Source organism: Monodon monoceros, unplaced genomic scaffold, assembly GCF_005190385.1.
Source record: "Monodon monoceros isolate NGI ecotype Baffin Bay Population unplaced genomic scaffold, NGI_Narwhal_1 Super_Scaffold_20, whole genome shotgun sequence".
NCBI classification, from domain to species: domain Eukaryota; kingdom Metazoa; phylum Chordata; class Mammalia; order Artiodactyla; family Monodontidae; genus Monodon; species Monodon monoceros.
The window spans coordinates 117,655,167-117,680,004 of NW_021703777.1; the positions used below are offsets into that span (position 1 = coordinate 117,655,167).

A 24,838-nucleotide genomic window follows, 5' to 3' on the forward strand; every position below is an offset into this window, starting at 1 on the left:
GAATGACAAACTGTATGATAACATTTGTATGCAGAATCTAAAAAATACAACAAACTAGTGAATATTAAAAAAAAAGTAGCAGACTCACAGATATAGAAAACAAACTACCAGTGGTTACCAGTGTGGAGAGGGAAGGAGGAGGGGCAACACAGGAGTAGGGGATTAAGAGATACAAACTACTATGTATAAAATAAGCTAAAAGGATATATAGTATAACACAGGGAATATAGCCAATATTTTATAATAACTAAATGGAATATAACCTTGAAAATTATGAATCACTATATTGTACACCTGTAACTTATATAATATATATATTATATTTCAATATTTAATATATTTCAATATATTTCAATAATATATTTCAAATATTCAATATATTTCAATATTCAATCCAACTATATTTCAATAAAAAATAAATAAAATGATCTTTTTAAAAAGTGTAAGAGTCCTGAGACCAAAAAGTTTGAGAAGTGTTGCTCTAATTGAGTGAATACAATAAATGACAGTCAAAAATCTGTTGATTTATACTGATAAAATGTTAATATATAGGAATACTATATTTATTTTGCAGCTATTAAAATATCCTACTAGTTTACCAAGAAATTATAATTGTCTTATGGAAATCACAGGATTAATATTTCTATTAAAATAATCAATATTGTTAGTTAAATGTAAAGATTAACATCAATATATTTAATTACTCTTAAAAATATGATAAAGTTTTTAAAAAGCATTTTCTCTACAGTCTATTGTGTTTTTTTTTCTTTTTTCATATACACAATCTGGTACACACAGGGTAAGTTATTACCAGAAAAATGGAATATGGTTTTCAACTAGTTTGCTTATACTATTTACTAATTGTGCATAATAATTATAATGTCCAAGAAACTTGCTGTCTATAAATGTCCCTTGGTATTCTAATCTCTGTTCAAATGAAAAGAAATTCATTTCCATTTTAGCCTTAGAATTAAAAAAAAACTTATCAATAATGAAGGAAATGTAAACCTCTCCTCTGTCAGAGCTGAAGACATATGGAGAAATCAGTATCTCTACGTTACCTTTTGTGTGGCTCTATATCTTGAAGCAGGAAGTAGCTTCATAGTCTTCTGAGAGGTCACTCCCACCTAAGGAAACACATCAGCTGCCTGGTGAGTGATTTCTGATACACTAATTTGAAGTTATTAAATCAGAGATTAAAAGGACCAGCAGATTCTAATCATAGTAAGCCTCAGTTTTTTTATTGCAATTAATTAGTGATATGAAATAATTATTATCAGCAATGAACTTATTTTCTAATGAAATATACTACAAAAGTCAGAATACAGGAAACAATCAAAAATAGTAAAATTTATGCTATAAAGTTGTCAAGTCAAAAATAATAACGTGGCATTACTGGCAAGATACTTCACACCAAAAAAATATTTCTATAAGCCTTCTTTTACAACTTCATACACTTGTTAAAGTGTGTTTGTAATTTAAAATCTTTGGTAATAGATTATTATTGAAAACGCAACATAAAAGATTTTAGCTAAAATACCACCATGCTGATGAAGATTATTTTACAAAAGTAACAGAAGATGGAAACAGCATGGTTTGCTCAGCAGGGCACTGTCACTAGTGGTGCATGGTTAGGGGAGGAGAATGGGACCAAAGAGAGAGAAACTGGTGGAAACAACAGAGAATGCAAGAATTTACATATAGTATAGGTCTATCCTTTAATTCTGTATTCTAGGGGGTAGTATTAAAGTTTAATCTGTTCAGATCCGTATTTTTGAAACATCAATCTAGTAATGATATGAAGGATGTCTTGGAGGGAGGTAAGCTGGAGGCTAGGAGCTATTTCAATTTTCCAAGCAAGAGAAGATGAGGACTGAACTAGGGGTAACAGAGATGGAGGGAGCAAATGGGACAGATTCGTGAGATATTTAGGAGATAAAAGCAGCAAAATGTGGTGACCAGATGGATATGGAAGATATTAAGGTGGGAAGTACCTAGCATGACTCTCAAGGAAAGTGACAGGACAAACATTTGTACCATTAGCCAAAATAGGATTACTGAAAAAAGGAGATGGAGAAGGAGAGAAAGTCTAGGGCTGAAATATTGAGAGGCAGGGTGATGTACCAGAAAGAACACCAGCTCTGGAGTCAGAGGCTTTGTTTCAAATAGGAACTCCATCCTTTCCGATATCATGTAAATCACCTTCTCTGAGCCCCTTGATCCTCATGTACCTACTTTAGGAATTTTTATCAGGATTAAATATATGTACGTGTGTTAAGATCTGAGAATAAACTAGACGCTCGAAAACGGCTGTCATTGCTTTTATTATGATCTGGCTCGTGGGGTCCGGCTCACAGTAAGAAACAAGTGTCTGGCGCTCGGCAGAAGGGACTGGGTACAGATGGAGATCAGGGAGTTAGAAGCTGCAGCCGGGGAGGAGGAGAAGGGCCCCGGGGAGGAATCCGGGAGCGCATCAGGACATTCAGAGCATCTTCAGGACCTGGCAGACGCCAGCACCGCGGAGGCGCGTGCTCCCTCTTTCCAAGTCCCCGTGGACCGTCACCAACAAGCCGGAGTTGCCCGTGAGCAAGGTGTCTGGAGGGTGGCACCCAGATCCGCTCCTGTGCCGCCGCGTCGCCGCCGAGACACCCCAACAGACGCCAGTGGAAGGATCGAATCCTCTCAGGGAGCGCAGCTCACCCCGCGCAGCGACCGCCCCAACCCCTCAGGTTTACCTGTAAATAATCCGCTCGGTTTAAATTCAGATCCATGACGGAGGCACGGACGCGCTGGGCAGCGCCAGGCCAGGCCAGGTAGGATAGAGGCTGCGGGACCCCAGGCCTCCAAAGGGAAAAAGCTTGCTTCTCCACTGAGGGCCAACGCCAACTACTGAGGGCTCAGTGGGGGATGCAAAGGCGGAGCGTCAGGGCAGCGGCGTCCTGCGTGACGTCCGTACGTTCCTGCGAGAGGGCCCCGGAAGGAAATGAAGCCCCACCCCCTCCCGACAGACCGCCCACTGACTTAACCCGCTCCAATGAGAGGCGGAGAGGAACGGAGGGCGAGCTCCAGGAGACCTGAGAAGGGTGGTTTCCAGGGAGACCGGAGACGCAGTCTTGGCTATGCCTCCGCCACCGCCCTGAGCCCCAAGTCTTAAGTCTTTTCTGTGTAGAGCCTTAACTTGAAGTCTTGGTAGATTCTGACCTGTTTCACCGCCACTAGAAAGGATCCCTCAAAGAATTAGGTTTCACCGCCATAAGAGTTAGCTTACAGCAGCATAGGAGTTCTCAAACTTTTGGCTCTAGGACCCCTTTACAAAACTCTTATAACTATTGAGGACCCCAAAGACCTTTTGGTTATATGAATTATCTATTGATATTTACCATATTAGAAATTAGAACTAAGTTTCTAAAAAACATATTGAAAAAAATGAACTCATTATATAAATATTTTAATGAAAAATAACTATTTCCAAAATAAAGAAAAGTAAAAAGACTGGCTTTGTTTGCAAATCTATTCACTGTCCACCTGAACAGTGAAAAGGGGAGTCCCAGATCTACTTCTGCATACAATCTATTGGTATATGTTGTTTTTTCTTTCTTTGTTAAGTATATAAAGAAAATGTGGTCCAAACTCAACAAGTGGTAGTTTTTGAAAAGTTAATTGCAATGTGGCTTCATTATACAACATCTCCAAAAGTCCACTTGTTAATATCATCACAGATTCCACCAGAAAAGTTTTGAAGTGTTGGAAAGTTGTCAACCTCAGATGGCAGATACAAATTTTTGAAAAATTCTAATTTGTGCTTAAAAGCTTGAATTTGAAGCATTGGCAACAAATGTCAATTATTTTCCTTGAAATGATAGTTTTCCTTCTTGAATTCACAAGAAAGTGTATGCCAAGTATCCAAGTCTAAATAATCGTAATTTGTCAGTCGTGCTTTCAAAAAAAGTTCCACGAAAAAAACAGTGAGTTCAGCTAGCAATTCAAATAATCATACAAATGCTTTTCCTTGAAACAACTAATGTACTTCCGTATTCAGTAGCAATGCTTCATGCATACTTCCCATGTCACCCCACAGAGTATTAAAAAGGATATGTACTTGGACTTCCTTGGTGGTCCAGTGGTTAAGACTCCACCCTTCCACTGCAGGGAGCCCAGGTTTGATCCCTGGTGGAGGAACTAGGATCCCACATGCCACGTGGCATGGCCGAATTAAAAAAAAAAATGATATGTACTACGAGTAGAGGCTTAAAATTAACAATTTTCACTGCTTCATAAAGAACATTTTTACATGAAACTTTGTTTCCTGTCAATGTGTGGCCTTGATCCACGCTTAAGTACCAGCAGTATTAACCAACCTTGCTTTTGTACCATTAGTACAAATGTCCACACAGTGAAAAGGGCAAGTAGCATCTTATTGTTATGAAAATACCTTCAAAATCACAGACCCCCCGAAAAGGCCTCAGGGACCCTCTGACTATTGCTGGCCTATAGTGACCCGTGATCTGATTGAGAGCTGACCTTACTTGACTCACTTTCATCAGTCCTTCCTTTGTGCATACCACACTCTGCCTACAGAAATACTACAGATGAATAAGTGGTTTCTGTGGTCTACTGGGGAGAGTTCACAAATGATTTCTGTGGTCAACTAGGGGAGAGTTCACAAATGTTTGTGAAACAAGAATTAAGCCCTTGAGAAGAGGTTCTTTTTTTTTTTTTTTTTAACATCTTTATTGGGGTATAATTGCTTTACAATGGTGTGTTAGTTTCTGCTTTATAACAAAGTGAATCAGTTATACATATACATATGTTCCCATATCTGAGAAGAGGTTCTTAAGAAAAGAAATTACTTCCTACACAGAGATCTGAGAAAGTTTTGCCTAGGTCCCAGGATATTCCAGACAATTCTTTTTTTTTTTAATTTTTTATTTAAATTTTATTTTTGGCTGTCTTGGGTCTTCGTTGCTGCATGCGGGCTTTCTCTAGTTGCAGAGGGTGGGGGCTACTCTTCGTTGCAGTGCAGCGGGCTTCTCATTGCAGTGGCTTCTCTTGTTGTGGAGCACGGGCTCTAGGCATGCGGGCTTCAGTAGTTGTGGCACGCGGGCTCAGTAGTTGTGGCTCGCGGGCTCTAGAGCACAGGCTCAGTAGTTGTGGCGCACAGGCTTATTTGTTCCGCAGCATGTGGGATCTTCCCGGACCAGGGCTCGAACCCTTGTCCCCTGCATTGGCAGGCGGATTCTTAACCACTGCACCAACAGGGAAGCCCCAGACAATTCTTTTGCTGAGGCCAAAATAACTCAGTATTGAAATAGACAACAATGCCTGAAGATGGTTTAGCTGTGTAGAAATTTGGAGAAAATACCCATTTAGACTCCACAAAAATACATATAAATTTTAGAAGTAAATTGAAAAAATAAAGCCATAGAGGAGATAAAATAGAATTGTAATAGAATTTTATGGAATTTAGGGGGTTGGAAGGTATATTAGTTAGATAGAGCCACTATAATAAAGTAGTACAAACTGAGTGGCTTAGACAACAGAAATTTATTTTCTTGTATGATCTCACAGGCTAGGATTACAAAATCAAGTTGTCAGCAGGGAACCGAACAAATCCTCCGAGGCATTTCTCCTGGGTGTGTAGATGGCCATCTTCTCCCTGTTTCTTCATATGGTCTTCCCTCTGTGTTCATCTGTGTCCTAATCTCCTCCTCTAATAAGGCCATCAGTCATGCAGGATAAAGGCCCACCCTAGTGACCTAACTTTAACTTAATTATTTCTTTAAAGGTCCTTTCTCCAAATACAGTCACATTCTGAGGTACTGGGGATTAGGATTTCAACATATGAATTTGGCGGGGGCTGGGGGTGGGGGGGAGGCACAATTCAGCCCATAACAGAAAGGAATTTGTTTCATCTTAAAAAGAATAGAAGAAACCACAAAGAAAAAACAGATATAAAAAACAAAGATTAGACATTTCAATATGTCACAAAAATTTTAAAACAAAAAAATTTAGGACTTCCCTGGTGGTGCAGTGGTTAAGAATCCGCCTGCCAATGCAGGGGACACAGGTTCGAGCCCTGGTCCAGGAAGATCCCACATGCCACAGAGCGACAAAGCCCGTGCGCCACAACTACTGAGCCCATGTGCCACAACTACTGAGCCCATGTGCCACAACTATTGAGCCCACGTGCCACAACTACTAAAGCCCGCACGCCTAGAGCCTGTGCTCCAGAACAAGAGAAGCCACCGCAATGAGAAGCCAGCGCACCGCAACAAAGAGTAGCCCCTTGCTCAATGCAACTAGAGAAAGCCCGCGCACAGCAATGAAGACCGAATGCAGCCCCCAAATAAATAAATACATTTATAAAAAAAAAAATTTAGGATAAATATGTGTAGTTAGTATCTTAATAAACAGTTCATACAAATATTTAAAAAAGAAATATAATTATTCCAATAAGAAAAACATGAACAGACAATACACAAAAAAGGTGGCTACTGAACATATAAAAATTTGTTACCTTCACTTGTAATCAATAATATTAAAGCAAGATACCTTTTTTGCCTTTCAAATTAGAAAATAAATTTAAATGATACCACTATATGCTGTAGAGAGAGCATGTGCTCATCATCCATGATGCTTTAAACTAGTAATAAAAACCCTTTTCAAAAGCAACTTAGTAATGTATATCCAAATCTATAAATTATGTGGTGATATTTTTAACCTATAACCCCAATTCTGGATATTTAGTCTATGAAAACAACACAAAATAGGTTAGAAGCCATGATCGAGGCATTATTTAAAGTAGGAACCTACGTGTCCAATAGTAGGGGAGTATTGCATCTCTCCACTTTCCGGGCTATTATGCAGCCATTGAAAGTGAAAATAATGAAGGCTGTATAGCAATGTGGAAAGTGCTCAGGACAATTTTAAAAGAATATCAAATTGTGTGTATACTATGACTTCAATTACAGGAAAAGACTGTTAAGAAATATACCAAAATAACTTTAGTCGGTTATAAATTGAAGAATTATGAGCTTCTCCTCCTGTTTTTTTGTTTTCCGTAAGGTGTTTAAGAGTCATCTGTTTAACTGGGCATAGTTTCCAAAGTACGCAATCCGCTGTCCCAGTGATTGCAAGTTTCTGATAAAGGGTATTCTAAGACGGTGAGTACCGAATCTTCCCACCGTCTATTTTCTTGTTTCCCTTTTTAGGTCCTGGCAGTGCATGTTAACAATTTAAGGAAAATGGTACCGATATCAATATTGTTATGTTTTTGTATTATAACAAACAAACCATCAAAATGTCAAAAACCTGGTGAAGTGGGCAGACATTATCTTTTTAAAAATGATGCTTGGGAAGTATTTATAGTATTCCAGGACTGGGTGAAATCTTAGAAAACATTAATTCAATGTTTTCCCTTTTGGATTCACAAACTATTTTCATAGTAGTATATAATCCTTCAAAGCTCTTAGGAATTTTAATAATAACTTAATTTTTTCATTGTGTGGTTTTGCAATTAATTTTGTGTAATTTTTGCATATAAATGTAACTTTAAAGAAAAGGTATTTAGATTGCTATTTAATTAAGGTGGCATTATAGAATTCATCTTTATACAATATTTATAATATTTGTAATAAAAACATAGGCTGGCAATGCTTATTTTCCATTTAAGAAGTGATGCCCGCTGTTTATTTCACATTCAGTTAATTGTGTAAAAGATGAGAGGTTTTCTTTTGAAGATCAACTTTTTAAAAAAATTTATTTATTATTTGATATTTATTTTTGGTTGCGTTGGGTCTTCACTGTGGTGCGCGGGCTTCTCATTGTCATGGCTTCTCTTGTTGAGGAGCACGGGCTCTAGGCATGCAGGCTCAGTAGTTGTGGTGCACGGGCTTAGTTGCTCCGTGGCATGTGGGATCCTCCCAGACCAGGGCTCGAACCTGTGTCCCCTGCACTGGCAGGCAGATTCCTAACCACTTTGCCACCAGGGAAGTCCTGAAGATCAACTTTTAAAACATAGAAATGAGGCTATGACATATTATCAAAAATAAATAAAAAGAGCTTGTATGATATGTTACTTGGAATTCTTTCATTCTGCATCTAGAAAAGGCAAGGAATGTATTTTTTATTTTTAAGTACTGTGTTCTGTTTCAAAATGATGAGCAAAGGTTTCAAACTACTAATTTTAAGCACTTCTCAAATAATTAGCAGGGTGGGGAGTTTTTATTCACAATAAATGAAATACAAAGTTAGACAAAATTGCCACTATATTTTCTCTTTTTAAACATGTCTTAAGGTAGTTGCGACATCTTGGTGTGCTACATCAAAAAAAAAATAAAAGCCAAAACAAAACAAAACCCCCAAATACAACACAACACAACAAAACCCCAGATGATTGCATCTCAGATGTGATAAAAATTGCCATGAGACAAATTTACTGAATTACCATGCACTTCAGTAACTTATAACCTTATGTTGTGGTCTTAAAGCAATCATTGTAAGCATAAATTAAAGAACTCATTACTAAGAATAGGAGCATTAAATTCATTATTCATTAACTGTGTTAAAACCATCAACACAGCTAGAGGTGGTTGGCTGAGTGACTGAGTCATGAGTATACATATCGGTCTCCACTAATATGTGGTACCAATTTGGAAACTCTCAAACTCTTGTTTTAAAAGAAAAAAGAAACATACAATGGAAAAAGAAAAAAGAAAAATAATAAATAGCCCTTTTAGGCTGACTTTAAATAAAAGCAAGATATGGAAACAGAGATCATTACCAGCTTGGAAGATGATATTAACCTTCTGAAACACCTCTACAATGCCCAGAGACCAGGAACCCCTGGTGTAGCATAACCCTGTTTGACTGGACAATGTATGAGACCAGAGAAGTTAAGTGATTTGTTTCAGGCCACACAATTAACAATTAATGCGGCTTCAGTTTCCTTTAGACATTGGCCATATGACACTTTACCATCCCATTTACAAAAGCTGCTCTCATTTGGTTTACACATTTGAATTGAAATATGTTGGACATGATGGGGAAAGAGAATTATCCTAAATTATACTAACTTTGCTTTTTTTTTTTTGCTTGGAGCAGTGTGGCTTGTGGAATCTTGTTTCCCTGACCAGGGATCAAACCCAGCCCTCAGCAGTGAAAGCAAGCGTGGAGTCCTAACCACTGGACCACCAGGGAATTCCCTAACTTTGCTTTTAATAATCACAACATATTTATGTCATTTCTAAGTTTCAGTAGTGCACAGAACTTTTTGAAGACACTGGATACTATTTTGCATAGTCCCTTCTTTTATTTCAAGTCTATGAATCCAAGGTTCTCAACATATTGTGAATTCCAGCAAGTCAAGGGTCCTCAGTAAGTTTAATACAGCAAGCACTTACAAAGTGCCAAACTTTTTAAACAATAAGCCTAAGAAGCCAGTTGAGTGTTGCCTCCTTTCCTTGATCTTATCTGTAACAGAGGAAAAAACTAAGCATAGCAAAGAGGTCACAAAGTAGGAGATATTGGACTTTGATAGTCCTGTAATCAATCATGAGCACCTAAATGTCTTTTGCTAGACAAGTTGCTTTTGGTCCTGTTAAAGTGTTCCCTTCTCCAAGTTGCCCCACCAACTTCTTTGAGCTTTACTTTTAAGCCCAATGTGCCTGTTACAATAGTAAGTGGGTCAAGGACTTGGTGGCCCAGGCCTATCATTAACCTCAAAGAAGTATTAATTCTCACATAATCCTCTAAACTAACCTTTACCTCACCCTTAAGTTACCACAGTAATACCTACCTCTTAGGGTGGTTCCCTAGACGCAAATTCTAACAAGATTTGGATGTGGTGATTTATTGAGGGGATGCTCTCAGGAGAAAGGGAGGGAGGGAGGAAGGATAAAACAGGGAAGAAGCTAAGAAAAGATTTGGTCTCAGCTGGAGTCTAGCTGCAGCCTAATCCTATCCAGAGCTCTGAAACATGAATTGCACCAAAAGAGTTGGCCCTACCTTGACACAAGGGGACAGCTTTTTGTGCGACCACGCCAGTTGGTCGTTTATTGGTGTGAGGAGGGGAGGTCATAACAACCAGACCAGGACAGGGCTGCTTTCTTTCAGCTGAGGGCAATTTCCTGGGGAACAGGATAGCTGGGAACTGTTAAGGAGCCAACACTCAGGATCTGAGAGATGCATGCCCTGGTCCATTCAAGGCAATCTGGGCAGGGCATCCATAGTATCAATAGCATCTACCACACCTTGGTATCACATCTTCCTCTGGACTACCACCCAGAAACTATAAAAAAAGAAAAAATGTGAAATATCAAAAACATACTAGTTTTACACAAGCATAGTAAATAAAGGAGAAAAAAACCTACGTTGAGAGCTCTAGAGTTGTGAAAGGTATGGACTGAAAAGATGTATGTACTCACATGGCATAGATGACATGAGTTTTATCTTCACTCAAGACTCCAAGAATCCTAAACTAGCTGCTTTTAACACTTTTACATTCAACATTTTTCCAACCCCAATCAAAAATATTATTTATTATTCTGCTCCATAGCTGTAAGCAAAAATACCCACACTTGGAATCCTAGACAATACTATGTATAAGACTGAAAGTGTTGTCTATTATGGACACTCCATATCTTTACTGTAGTAATATAAAGTATAGTAACATATAACAATGAAAAATTCAGTATTTTATTCTGTTCTGAGGTATAACATAAAATACATAAAGTTTGAACAATGTTTAAGACAAAATACTTTTAGCATAGCACAAAAGCTAATGAAATATCCTACAATGGTAGCAAAAAATGTATAAAGTTCTTTTCTTAATTAAGTCCTCAAAAGTAGAAATTAAGAAATAATCTTTAAAGAGCTTTATGTAGTTCCATTTAATGTTCATTTTTGTCTTCATTTTGTTCATTTTTGTCTTCATGTCTAGAAAGCCTTCCTGTGTGATAGCAATGACTCAAAGTATTATGTATGTAATTGGCTTTTAGAACCTATAAAACTATCTATGATCTATGATCATAATTTGTATTCTGGTAAGATTTGAGAGGAACAGACTGAAGAGAATTAGGACGGTAAGCATAACTCTATGCTTTAAACCTAGCTGGTTAAAAAAAATACTTTGACGTTTTATGGTCTGTGAAGAGAGGAGGGGACTTACCAGTCTGCATCCCCTTTCCTAGTAAAGTCATGAAGCGTTGTGGATATTACCAGCGTTCAGCTCAGTTATATAGTAAGTCATACACATACATCACAATCTATTTTGTGTAGCAAGTGTAAGTGAAATGTCTTGATAAGGAAAAGGATGTCAATCATCGTAAGCAATGATGGCAAGAGATGCCTCAAAGGAAAATGAAACACACCTGGTGATGCTTGGACATGGCTTTCCAGGTACACAGCCATTGCTCCTTCCTATTCCTCCCCATAGCATACCCTCCAAAACTCAGAGTGGAGCTAACAGGCAAGATATGAAGTCAGTTGTTGATAACTTATTTAGCATTAAAGCATCAGAGGCAGAAATTAGGAGGTTATAACAAACTAACAATGCTGCATAACCCCCGACTTTACAAAATTCACCACCCCACTGACTAAAGTCACATTACTGAAAAAAACCAAATGAAAATCTAAGACAGTAAGCAAAAAGTATATACTTTAGAAAAATCTTTAATGTGTTGTTTTGAACAATTCTATGAAACAAATATGTAATGTAATTATATTTTCTATTAACCCATTTCATTGTGAAATTCTTCATTCAGGGCTCAAAGGTTCTAGGATTATCAGTGATGTCAAAAATTCTAAGAAAATCTGACCAAGTCATAGCTGCTTGTAAAATTTTTTCAGTTTATATTTTTCAAAAAAAAAATCTCTTTAGCACTTGGACAAGGGAAGATATGCTACATAGTGATGGCCTTTTAATTTTTATTTGTATTTCGTTGGCAGTTCAGTTCAGTTGGTTTTGACAACATTTATTGAGCACCTACTATGTACCAGGCACTGTACTAGATGCTGGAGACACAAAGATGAATAAGACATGGTCCCTGTCCCCAAGGAGCTTACAGTCTCTTAGAGGCAAACAGGTAGTGCAAAGACATACAGTTTATTCTAAAATGGACAAAAATATCAATAATGTAGTAATATTGGGCCTTTAAATACAATGGCACGTCATTGTTTGTAATGTCAAGGCAGACAATTAAAATGAAGACCATTTGCATGTGATAAAACAGTAAAATCATTAAGACCTAACTTTTAAAGATTCACATGATAAAGGTAGTTAATACTAAAAATTTACATCATAGTTTTTCAAGTATTTCATACTTAGAAATATTATTGCCCACATTTGTGCTACAGTCAAAGCCATAATTCCAGGTTACTGAATCATTCACATCTCAGCACGCTGGGATTCAGTTTCTCACTGAGTTTATGAATTAGAATGGCTAATTCCTCAGTCGCTTGGCTCTTGTCCTCCAAAAGTTCATAGCGAAGGCTGGAGATATCTTGCTTGATTTCTTTTAATTCACCTACGGTATTTGTATTAAAAAACATATAATTGGTAATTTGCCCTTCGTATTTAGAAAAAAACAAAGAGTGAAATTTATACATGAATGCATTTGTCTCATAACATCTCCAACATAGTTACTTCAGGTGTTTTCCTTTAGAATGTTTAAGGAATGTCTGCCTTTAGAAATGTACTGGCTTTTGAAAAAAAAAGCTATAAAAAGTGGTTCAGCTATGTTTTAAAAGTACAACTCAGCTAAACTATTGTCCTGTGGCTCAGCCAATTTTTAACACAGGGTGATTTCTCTGTTAACTGGTCTATAATCAGAGTATCTCCTTTCTATCTTCAGGGAGTTTGTCTGGTTCCCTGAGCCATAAGGGTTGACACCTATATGGATCATCTCCCATTGCTAGGCTGGAAGGGAATCCTAGCAAAATGAAACATTTCTAAAAATGAATCAATCTATATAACAGGCAAATACTCACACGTAAGAAGTAAACTGAGGTCAAGTTTGAAGTAAGGGAAAGGAAGGAAAAAGGGTAGGGGTATTTCTTAGGGAAGGCAATGGCAATGAACATGGAGCTAAGGAACAAACAAATTAGTTTCTGTGGCACAGGGGATGATGTATAAGGAAATAACAAGCAATGGTGAAATTAAGGAGTTTAGATGTGGTACCACTGGCAATGTTTACATACGCAGAAGTCTCCATAGGAAACTTCTGGCTATTAAAACACAACTATTCCCATAATTTAGCTTGGTAATACTTTGAGCATGTGTAGATTGCAATTAATAACTGGATTCTCTTGCAAATAATTGTAATGTAGATAAGCCATTGACCTTGAAAGGTAAACCTTGGGGCATGAATTTATCTTGAATCCAGGAAATGATTCTTTAAATCACTGGTACTTTAATAGCTTTCTATAATGGAATCATATGTAAAACATATCTTTCATGATATTTTCTGGTATCTTTACGATGCTTTAAAGTATAATCTATGTTCTTTTATTATATAAACGTCAGAACCTTTTATATTAAAGAATTCTAGCTCTTCCTCAAGAATACACACAAAACATTTGATTCTTTTTGTGGCAAAAAAAAGGTGGGGGGGGGCTTTTCCTTTCACATTTGGCAACGTAGAGGAAATAAACTGATCAAATTCAAAATCGCGAGGCCAGTCTTTGGTGGAAGAAATGGATTCTCACAGCATTTAGTATCATATTTGGGCCATAAGCCCAGTGGGCCCCCTTTCACCTCCCTACTACTACATTCTTCTTCCTTGTTTTTGAGTTATGGGAAGCCTACACACTAAGTGTTGTACTTAGTTTGCCAACACAGGAAACACAAATTACTCAACCTCTTTGGAATTTAGCTTCTTCATGTATTCAGTGAACAGGTTAAATTATATGATATACTTTCTTAGTTAGAACTTTGTTCAAAACTCCAAATTTTCCTTAACTCACTTTCCTCTTTTGTATAAAAGGACTTGGAAGATGACTCCTTGTTTTTGATGCTGTCATGGTGGCCCATTGCCCCCTTCACTTAGTTTTTTGTTTGTTTTCAGGGAGGTTATGGTACAACAGATAAGGTTTCTGCTTTCTAAACTAAAACTCAATTCCAATCCTGTCTCTCTGAGACTGTTTCTAGGTCACCACGATTGGGTTTTTGCTGGTTTCCAATCACACATTCTTAGATTTCTACAAACACATACCATTGTATTGACTCAGATTTGTAAGAGATTCCTTGTATTAATCAAGTAATGGCTTCAAAGCTCAACAGTTTAGTTTAGCCTTTTCTTATCAGCGTAGCTCTATCTAGTAGCATCTCACTGGTGTTGAAAGCTAGAGTTTCTATTTTTACGCCAACTTATTTCTCCCTGGTTGAATTCTTTCCATCTCTGGACCTGTACTTTGTCTTATATCCCAGCCTTTGATGAAAAAGTGTTATAGTCCAGACAGACATGCTGCCTAGGATACGCCTGGAAAACAGGTGCCAAGAAGAAAAGTGAAAGGCAAAAGAGAAACACCAGATGAGAAAAATGGGATAGAGATTTCTTTCTGGACAACAAAGTAAAGATTTTTCTGAAGAAATGTGGATTCTGTTTGAGCCAACGTTATTTTACCTGCATCACTGGAAAAATGTTAACACTCAATGTGAACTCCCTGAAACAGAAGTGAAACTACAGACTACTTATGTAATAGGGATTAAAAACTCCCAGAAAGATGGCAGACTTTACATTCTAAGAAATCAGGGCATTCTGTAGTGATAAACTGTCTCTGATTGACAATTTAAGTAACTTTCTTTAAAAAGAAAGAGTTTAGAAATGTAGCGTAAGATTCTCCTGTCAATCTTGGAGGAACCCAAACAGTTACCTGAGATTGGATTTTTTTTTTCTTTTTCACACGTTTTAATTTTAATTTATTATTAAAATGTTTTGTACTGAAATCAGTAATGCCCCCGTCTTTCCTACTGGGATTAAGTGGCTTAGTCTTGCTTTGATATATTATGATGAGTCAAAATACAAGGCAACTCCAAAATCAACTTAAATTTGTTTTCTTTTTTTTTTTTTTTTTGAAAGCAGGGTAAGAAGGAATTGTACTAACAATAGTTATTTCTGGTTGACTTTTACTTTCATTTTTTACTCTCCCATATTGGATTTTTAAAGTATCCTTCGATATGAAGTTTTCCAAGTTTATTAAATTAGTTGTAAAAGGATGTTTCTCAAGTTGAAGGTGCTTACCTTCATTAACTTCATCATTTTCTTTGTCTACTTGTGCTTTCAAAACATACCGCTTTATAAGTCTTTTCATTATCTGCTGTTGGGTCAAAAAAAAAAATTGTATCACCAATGATACACATAAGTAATCTGGATCCTATTTCCCAAAGAGCCTTACATACCTGTAAAGCAAAGAACTCAGGGGAGAGAAGCTGTATGTAACTATTTACAGAAGACTCACCCAGATTTCAGAACCTCATCACTTTTCACCTTGTACTGAGTTTTACTGCATGATCCACAAACATTGCCCTGACCCAGGCTTCATTCACCCTCACTGCCACCCCACTCCAGGGATGCAAGAAGCTTCAAAAGAAGTTAAGCTGAAAGACTTCAATTCATGGCTTCTCTTTCAAATAATGATTTCTCTTTAAGGTGCGTTGACACTAAATTATCATCTATAGATACTACCTTATTTCTCATTGTTTAAAAAATACATAAGTATATGCTCAATATGGAGAATTTGGAAAATACAGAGAACTAAACAATAAATGAATATCATCAATTATCCCACCGTCCAAAGATAATCATTGTTGTTATTTTAGTGTATGTCTTTCCAATATCTTAAAATTTTGTATATATACTAATTACTATATGTATTACATTTTATGTTGTCTAAATACCATATATTCTGTTATATTATGTTTTCCTCTCATAGCAATATATATTGTGAATATATTTCAAACTAAATAAATGCTCTTACAAGATAATTATTTACCATACGGAAAAAATTAAATTGGAGCCCTACTTCATACCATGCGCAAAAAAAGGAACTCTACATGCATCTTAAATATGAAAGACAAAGCTTTTAAATCCTTTAAAAGGAAGTATAGGAGAATATATTTATAAATTCAGTGTACAACTGGATGTTTTTTAAACAAGATAAAAATTCTAATTATAGTATTTCTACTATAATTCTATTATAATTTCTACTTTTCAGATTTATAAACTCAACTTCATTACAATTAAAACTTCTGTTTATAAAGGTACCATAAAGAAAGTAAAAAGGCAAGCCACACACTGGGAGAAAATGTTGATGATACTTACAACTGGTAAAGAATTTGGATCCAAGATATATGAGGAACTTTAATAAGAAAAACTCAAATAATCCAATAGAAAAATGGGCAAAAGACAAACAGGTACTTCACTGAAATGGAATTGTGAATGGCCAACATGTATATAAAACAATCTCAAAATCTTTTCTTGGGGAAATACAAATTACAATTAAAAGGAGATACATGGGGGTGGGGAGGGGAATTGGATGAAGGCAGTCAAATGGTACAAACTTCATTATAAGATAAATAAGTACTAGGGATGTAATGTACAACATGATAAATACAATTAACACTCGTTTATGTTATATATGAGAGTTGGTAAGAGAGTAAATCCAAAGCATTCTCATCACAAGAAAAATTTTTTTTTCCATTTGTTTAATTTTGTATCTATATGAGATGACTGATGTTCACTGAACTTATTATGATAATCATCTCATGATGTATGTAAGTCAAATCATTATGCTGTATACCTTAAACTTATACAGTGCTGTATGTTAATTATATCTCAATAAAACTGGAAAAAATTGATACAATTTTATATCTGAAAAGGGAAAAATTAATAAATCTTATAATGCCAAGTGTTGGAAAGGATATGGATCAATGGGACTTTTGTACTTCACTGGCATGAGTACAAGTGCAGTAGACCACTTTGAAAAACAAGTCGGCATTATCTTTTTGTAATTGAAGTACAGCTGATTTACAACATTATATTAGTTTCAGGTGTACAACACAGTGATTCAATATTCTTATAGAGTACACGCCAGTTAAAGTTGTTATAAAACAATGGCTATCTTTCCCTCTGCTGTACAATATATCCTTGCCGCTTATTTTATTCATAGTAGTCTGTACCTCTTCATCCCCTATCAATTTGGCATTATCTTTTAAAGTTGGACACTTGCACATCCTTTCACTCAGAAAGGCCACTCCTTGGTATAGGCCCTAGAGAAACTTAGCACATGTGGACCAAGAGACAGACATAGACAAGGTTTATAGCAATCTTGTCTGAGACAGCAAAAAACCTGGAAACAGTCCAAACAAATACCAACAGAAGAATAGACAAATAAATCATGGTATGTTACACAGTGTAATGTCATTCTGTTCACTAATGAAATTAATTAATGCAGTTAATGAACCATGGCCACACACAACAGTATGGATGAATCTTAGAAGCATAAATGTTGAATGACAAATTCAAGTTGCAAACTTCACAAAGTATGAAACTATCCTTATAAGGTTACTAAATAAAAGTAAATCCACATAATGCATTTTTAGGACTATCTATATTTGTGATAAACCTATATTTGAAAAGAAAGCCAAAGCCAGAGGATGAGAAACCCAGACTTCCAGATAGTGACTACCCCTTAGGTGGAGGCAAGGGTGTGGCCTAGGGAGGGGCACCCATGCAGAGGCAGTGGACAGATAATGTTATCCCTCTCATGGAAGTGGTGGCTTCCTAGGTATGCATGTAATTATACTTCATAATTGACGTGCTGCACATATTCTTGTGCATATATCAAGCATTAAAAACACAATAAAGAAAAGAAAAAAAAGTTCTAACTGAAATGCAGATATAGTGAGGGTGGAAAATGTACCTCAGTTTTAAGAAAGTATGAATTATGAACCAAAGTGACCCACTAGATGCCAAGGTCAAGTAAAAAGGAGAAATCTAGGATAATTCAAAATGTCTGTCTCAGAGAATAATGACAGATTGAGAGGGAGCCCATGCTATCAAAAAGGAAAAGCCCATTTTATCAGTCATAATAAAATATGTATAAAACTTGTTGAGCTGTGTGGAATCTGGACCCCAGAACAGACCTTAGGCAGGACTCATTCATTCATTCACCAAATATTTTTAGTGAGCGCCAGCTCTGTGCCAGGTACCATACTAGGCACTGGAGATGCAACAGTGAATACAATCCCTGCTCCAACGAAACCTCACTGGGACAATTCACTGTGGGTGGGATATAATTAAGTTTTGGGGACAATGCAGGCATATTCCTATAGAAAGAAAAAACAACGAAGTGTTTATCAGTGAAAAGCAGCTTGAAAGGCGGTAATACAAATCAGTGGGAAAGAAAAGGCTGCTCAACAAATAGGGCCTAGACAATGGACTATCCTTACAGGGAAAGTTAAAATTAGACCTTCCTCACACCATATATTAAAGAAGAGAGCCAAATGCACGAAAAATCTAAATGTGAAAAGCAAAAACTTTGAAAGGAATATGGTAATGTTTCTTGAGAAAGCTAACAGAAAGGATAAGCCATAAGGAAAATGTTGATACATCTGACCATATTAGGACAATTTAAAACTTTCATACAAGGAAGAATATCAATAACATGTAATCTTATGTCAGATGGGATTTTTCCTGCTGTCCTGGAATTGTTGATAAACCCAAGACTGATGAAAAAGGATGCTAAGTACCAGGTCAGCCACCATGGTCTAAGACCACGTTGGCCCCTGCAGCTGGAGCCATCCACCTCCCCTCAGGGCTTACTGAGACTCACTAGACCAGTATTGAACTTACCAACTACTTTCTCCTCACCTCACATTAGGAAAGAGAGTGAGACATGGGAGGGATCATGGGCTTTGCGGGGAGAGAGGTTATTCTCTCCCTTACCTGTGTGGAAGGAAGAAGGTGCAGCCCGCCTCCTAGAAGCGAAGGGAAGAAGGAAATCCAAGGCAATGTAAAGTTTAGGGTTGCCTGTACGAAAGGGAGCCTGGCATCCTGCTTCCAATTAGATGGCTGTTCTAGCAGGCTTGCTGGCCTGATCCTGGTAATTTAGTCAGAAAGGAAAAAGAACTGTGATAAGAGAGGAAGAGCCATTGGGTCAACCTGTACTCTCAATATTTGACAAACAGAGACAAATTTCCACTATGTTGGGTAGAATACACAGCAGTGGAAAACGAAAATCTTTTCAATAAATGGGGCTTGGACAATGGGCTCTCCTTATGGGAAAGGTGAAAATTAGATCCACACCTCAAGTGAGAGCCAGATCTCTGCATCAGGGAGCTGTGCATCACCTTCTCAAACCCTTTAAACATGCCCCCGCCCAGTTAGACAGGTAGCAGTTTGGTGACGGCCACAAGCAGGACATCAGGATTTGATCAGTGTTAGAGCACTAGTGACGAACAACAAGGAAGAGACTGCAATCTGCAGTTAACTCAAGGGAAAAATGTTTACCTTTCAGCTTCTTCCCCTTGCCTCGCCACATAGCACAGGATGAACACCTAGAAGAGCTAACAGGAGGAGGTGTGGACAAAACAGACCACAGCCTTCAGCCACTGGAGTCACCTTCAGAGGTTTAGCTTGTGCTATAGGAGTGAGGAGGAGAAGAGTGCTAGATTGATTTGGAGAGTTTTTCTTTTTCTTTCTTTCTTTCTTTCTTTCTCTGTTTCTCTCTCTCTTTCTCCCTCTTTTTCTCTCTCTCTCTCTCACTCAATAATTTTTATTTATTTACTTATTTATTTACTTATTTTTGGCCATGCAGCATGGCCTGCAGGATCTTAGTTCCCCCACCAGGGATTGAACCCCGGCCCTCAGCAGTGAAAGCACCAAGTTCTAACCACTGACTGCCAGGGAATTCTCAAGTTTCAAAATAAACATAACTATCTCTTTAATTACAAACGTGAGACTTTCTAATAACCCAAAGTCACTGGAAAGTTATGGAGCCTTGACAAGGTGTTTTAAAGGGCTCCTCCATTCAGTGGAAAAGAAGAGTTCAAAATAAGACAGTTAGTGGGAAATTATTGAAAACAAAGTCACTTTCATACATTCACAGGCTGCGACTCCTTAGTGAACCATTACATGAAGTTAAAAGACAAACCAAAGAGGGAGAGAGGATGCTTGCAAAACATACTGACCAAGAATCAGTATCCAGGACATGATAGAATTTTGACAAGTCACTAAGGTAAAGACAAACAGCCAAGTAGAATTAGGAAAAAGAATTTAAATTCACAAGAAAGGAAAACTGAATGACCAACAAATGTATGAAAAGATGTTCAATCTCATTGGTAATCAGAGAAGAGTACATTTAAAAAATTAATACCAATTCACACATAAACGTTTGGCAAACAGTTTTTCTTTTGAAAAAAATTCAAACGCACAGAAAAGTTGAAAGTAAAATAAAGTGACTTCAGACTTTTCACCTTGATTCACGAATGTTAGAAATTTGCCACATTTGCTTTATCTTGCTCCCTGTGTCTATTATGATTATATTGCTAAAGCATTTGAAAATAATTTTCAGACATCATGTCATTTTAACCCTAAATATTTCCATGAGTATCTTCTAAGAATGTTCTCGTATATAACCATGCTACAATGATCAAACTTTAGAAAAATTAACATGGATCAAACTGTCTAATACATAATCTATATTCTGTCTCATTTTCCCAATCAAGGATCACATGTTGCTTTTAGATGTCATGTATCTTCAGTCTCCTTTAATCTGGAACAGCTCCTTGGCCTTTCCTTGTCTTTCATGATGCTGACGTTTTTGAAGTATAAAGGGGAGTTGTTTTGTAGTTTGCAAAATTTAAAAATTCTGATAATACCAAGTTCTTGTGAGAACATTGGGAAACTCTTATACCCTGTTACTGGAAATAGAAATTGATATTACCACTCCCAGGTACACAACCCGGAAAAACACTTACAAATGTGCAAAAGGAGACATTTACTAGAATGTTCAATACAGCATTATTTATAATAGGCAAAAATGGAAAATAAGCTAAATTTTCATCAACAGAGGAATAAACAAAAATTGTGTATTCATACAATGGGATATTATAGAGCAGTTAGAATGAAAAACAAGACATATGTGTATCAATATAGATAATTCTCAAAAATATAAAGATAAGTGAAAAAACCAGAATATGTAATGTTATTTATATATATTTCAAAACCACATAAAACTAGTATCAATACATAATGGTATGAATATACTTATGTAAATAATAAAGTATACGTGGGAAGAACATACAAGAACTTCAAGATAGTGAAGATCGCTGGGGAGGGATGAAAGCCAATGTAATAGAGTAAGGGTATTTTAGTTGTATCAAAATTTCCTTACAAAAAAGATCCGAAAAGAATATGGCAAAATGTTAATATTTATTAAAGTAAGATGGTAGTGACATAGATGTCCAAGAGGACATTTTGTGATACCTTTCTGTGTTTGAAATAGTCCATAATCAAAATTTAAAATCTAATAAAATAAAAACAATTAAAATACTCTTATAAATAGGTTTTTAATGCTGCCTAGCAAATCGATGTGCCTCGCTAGCCTGGGCATTCATTCCATCTTCAGTAGCCAACAGTCATTCAGTCATGATAAACAAATATTTTTCACTTTTACAAACAAAGCTGTAAAAACTTCATGTTGTAGAGAAACTGAGAATAACTCAGGGCTTATAAGGGTCTTATTTAGTATCATTCAGAAGTGCATTATTTAGAAATACTATCTCCAGAAAAAATGAAACTTCTAAAAATTTAAGTGAGGCAGAAGATTGGAGTCAAAAACCAATGAATTTGAGGGGCTTCCCTGGTGGCGCAGTGGTTGAGAGTCCGCCTGCCGATGCAGGGGACACGGGTTCGTGCCCCGGTCCAGGAGGATCCCACATGCCGCGGAGTGGCTGGGCCTGTGAGCCATGGCCGCTAAGCCTGCGTGTCCGGAGCCTGTGCTCCACAATGGGAAAGGCCACAACACTGAGAGGCCCGTGTACCGCAAAAAAAAAAAAAAAACAAAAAAACTATGCATTTGAATGTAGGCCTTTATTTACTAGCTGAGTGAATTAAAGGTGCTTAAACTCTTTAAGCTTCCATTTCCTCATTTATAAAATGGGGGTAATAAAACTCAACTAATAAGTTGTACAGATTAAATAATCAAATGCATGTAAAAAGCATAGTTCCTGCTTAGAAAAGGACAGCTCTTCTTGGTATTATTTATAAAGTTTGAGGACTAAGATACTGCTACCCATATTCCCTAGTATAATACTCTAAAACATTTATGTAACATTATTCAAAGCCACACTTAGAAAGTCTATGAAAACTTACATTTACTGCCAGAAGGGACAATAACAGGAAAATAAAATATTTTAAACATTCATATAGTGTTCAAGTTCCCTAGAAATATCCTGAACAAAACTATTCAGATTAAATTCCCTCATTGAAGGGAAAAGAAGAAGGCATATTCATCTCCATTTCATCTTTAACCCGCAGGGAAAATTGTAGTTATAGGCTTAAATTTTTCCCTTCTAAATTTGATGTGTTTTAAGCTTTCCATGCATCCCACAAAAATGTTCACCTTAATATTTATAGCTTAAATGTACTTTTCTACCACTGCACCAAGTTGGAGTCTCTCTAAAAGGCAAGAAGACACCTGCTATTGGGCTGAAACCAGTTTCCCCACATATGACACTACCTGGTAATTGTCCATCCCTTAGTTCATGTTGGAAAGATAACTGATGTGAATTCCAAAATGATTTGCAGCTCAAAGAAAGTGCAAAGTTTAGCCATTTCCATTCTATTAGGTAGCTTGTCTGGTGAACCCAAGGCAGTATTGTATAGCAGTTGAGAAAGTGGGCTACAAGGACAAATAGCTTGGATTCGAGTGTGTTTTGAGTTATTTACAAGCAATCAAATCTTGGTGACAATCTGTGTAGTGGAAATGTTAGCATCTATCTTGTAAAAGATAATACAAGTTAATTACATAGAAGGTGCTCAATTAATGTAACTATTATTCCTTATTATCATTTATGTTTCTTTTATAAAGAAAATTTTGATTAACCCATCTTAATAATGCTGGTACTGTAGGCAAAGATCATGAAACTTGTGAGTAATAAGTAAAAGTATCATTTAAAATATTATCTTTACCTCAATTTCTGATGGATTCTTTAATCAAAGCCAGTACCACAAATTAAATCAATCAATAACAGAATCATCTTCTTTCCCTCTTGGTCAAATTGCTAACTAATGCAACAGAAGTCTATAAATTAACTTCCATATTCCACAGACTTCCAGAAATTATCCATATTTCTCAATATGAGCATGTGAGTCACTGTTTAAGGAAGACATTGTAATATTATTGAGTGGACTACGGATTTCCTCTATCCAAGGTGTGGAAAGCTTGGTCCTAGTTACCTCAAACATTATCTCTTGCAAACAAATCCAAGTTCATTTCTCAGCCCTCCATTAAGACTGGGAGAAGGAATGAGATTTGGATGGTTGCATATGTGTGTATGCCGTGCCTTTCCAAAAAGCATCAAAGCTTTTCTTTTCACTTGCTTATTTTCTACTGATTTAAATTCAACTAACAATTGTTAAGTAATCTATCAGATACTTTTACATTTATTTCCTCATTTACTCCTACAGAGAAGCCAAATTTGACTGACATCGGTAGATTCTATAATCTGAATTTTAGCAACCTATAAAGTGTGACTATAAGGTAATAAGATTCATTTGGACAAACACAAAGAACTTGGAAGTAGAGAGCAGAATTTTAGGGAGGGAAGGGTCCTTGGAAATCATGTGTTTTTCATTTTTTCATACCACTCATTGTGACATACATACCCTGACAGATCACCATTGCACAGCCTCTGAATAAACATCTGTGATTCAGACCCTGCTACTTTTTCCAGACAGTTGGTTTGGTCTATTTTTGGACAATTGTAGCTGTTAAAAAATTCCTTTGTATTGAGCCAAAATCCGCTTCATTGTACTTTCTAACTACTGGTCCAAGTTTTGTTCTTTGGAGAAACAGAGAATAGATTTCCGTCTTCTTCTACTTGATCAGCTTTCAAATATTTTCCTCCTCTGGGTTCCCCTGGGTTCCCATACCATTTTATTTATATCTCACTTATACCACATAGCCATATCCCAAGGTTGTATGAACGTTCACCTACTTTTTTCTTTCCTTCCCTTCCTTCCACCTCCATGCTGCCCTTCCACTCCAGTGGAGAGATCCTTGAAGCCATGGACTGTATATTTGTAGTCTTACAACCTAAGACCATGCATAACAGAGGATATCCTGAATGTGCCATGAAGCTTAAGGTGAATTCCTCATATTACCATGTACTTCCAGTAAAATCAAGACTACATGAATTAGATCAGAGACCATCATGTGGGCCGAAGACAGTCTAACACTATCTGAGCCAGAGGTGTTCCCAAGCCAAAGAAGGTTGTTAAAGCAGAGCTGCCACAGAAGAGAGCAGAGAGATAAGATAAGCCCAGCTTTTGTGGAGGCTTACAATATATTCTCATTTCTCAAGGTCATATTAGCATATCTATGTACTTTTAACTTGAATTAACACAGGTATTCATGAGCAGAATTCAATCATAGCTATCCCCCAAGTCTTCATGTTCTACAGAAAAATCATTCCCAGTTTTTCAAAAAAATTCTTTATATACATAAAAATTACCTCTGCATGCTTGTAATAATTAATGTTAATATAAATAATACTGCCATTGATTAAGGCACCTAAAAATTTTTCCTTTGTTGCCCTTTGAGACACATCTGAATC

At 36.7% G+C, this 24,838-nt stretch overlaps 2 protein-coding genes across 5 annotated transcripts in view; both read right to left on the reverse strand.

Annotated features, from left to right (window-relative positions):
- The window catches only part of BBS7 (Bardet-Biedl syndrome 7), a 44,781-nt gene extending 41,863 nt beyond the window's left edge, over positions 1 to 2,918 (reverse strand). For all 3 annotated transcript variants that reach the window (XM_029235082.1, XM_029235083.1, XM_029235081.1), the window contains exons 1-2: positions 2,736 to 2,918; positions 1,062 to 1,127 (exon numbers count right to left, since the gene is read on the reverse strand). In XM_029235082.1, coding sequence (XP_029090915.1) covers positions 1,062 to 1,127; positions 2,736 to 2,771 — 102 coding nt within the window. In that variant the 5' untranslated portion in view covers positions 2,772 to 2,918. The remainder of the gene's footprint in view (positions 1 to 1,061; positions 1,128 to 2,735) is intronic.
- An 8,765-nt stretch (positions 2,919 to 11,683) lies between these two features.
- Positions 11,684 to 24,838, reverse strand: part of TRPC3 (transient receptor potential cation channel subfamily C member 3) — a 78,680-nt gene continuing 65,525 nt past the window's right edge. The window contains exons 11-12 of one of the 2 annotated variants that reach the window (XM_029235861.1): positions 15,240 to 15,312; positions 11,684 to 12,524 (exon numbers count right to left, since the gene is read on the reverse strand). In XM_029235861.1, the coding sequence (XP_029091694.1) occupies positions 12,382 to 12,524; positions 15,240 to 15,312 (216 nt within the window). In that variant the 3' untranslated portion in view covers positions 11,684 to 12,381. Of the gene's footprint in view, positions 12,525 to 15,239; positions 15,316 to 24,838 lie in introns of both variants that reach the window. The other variant, XM_029235860.1, reaches the window with a different exon arrangement.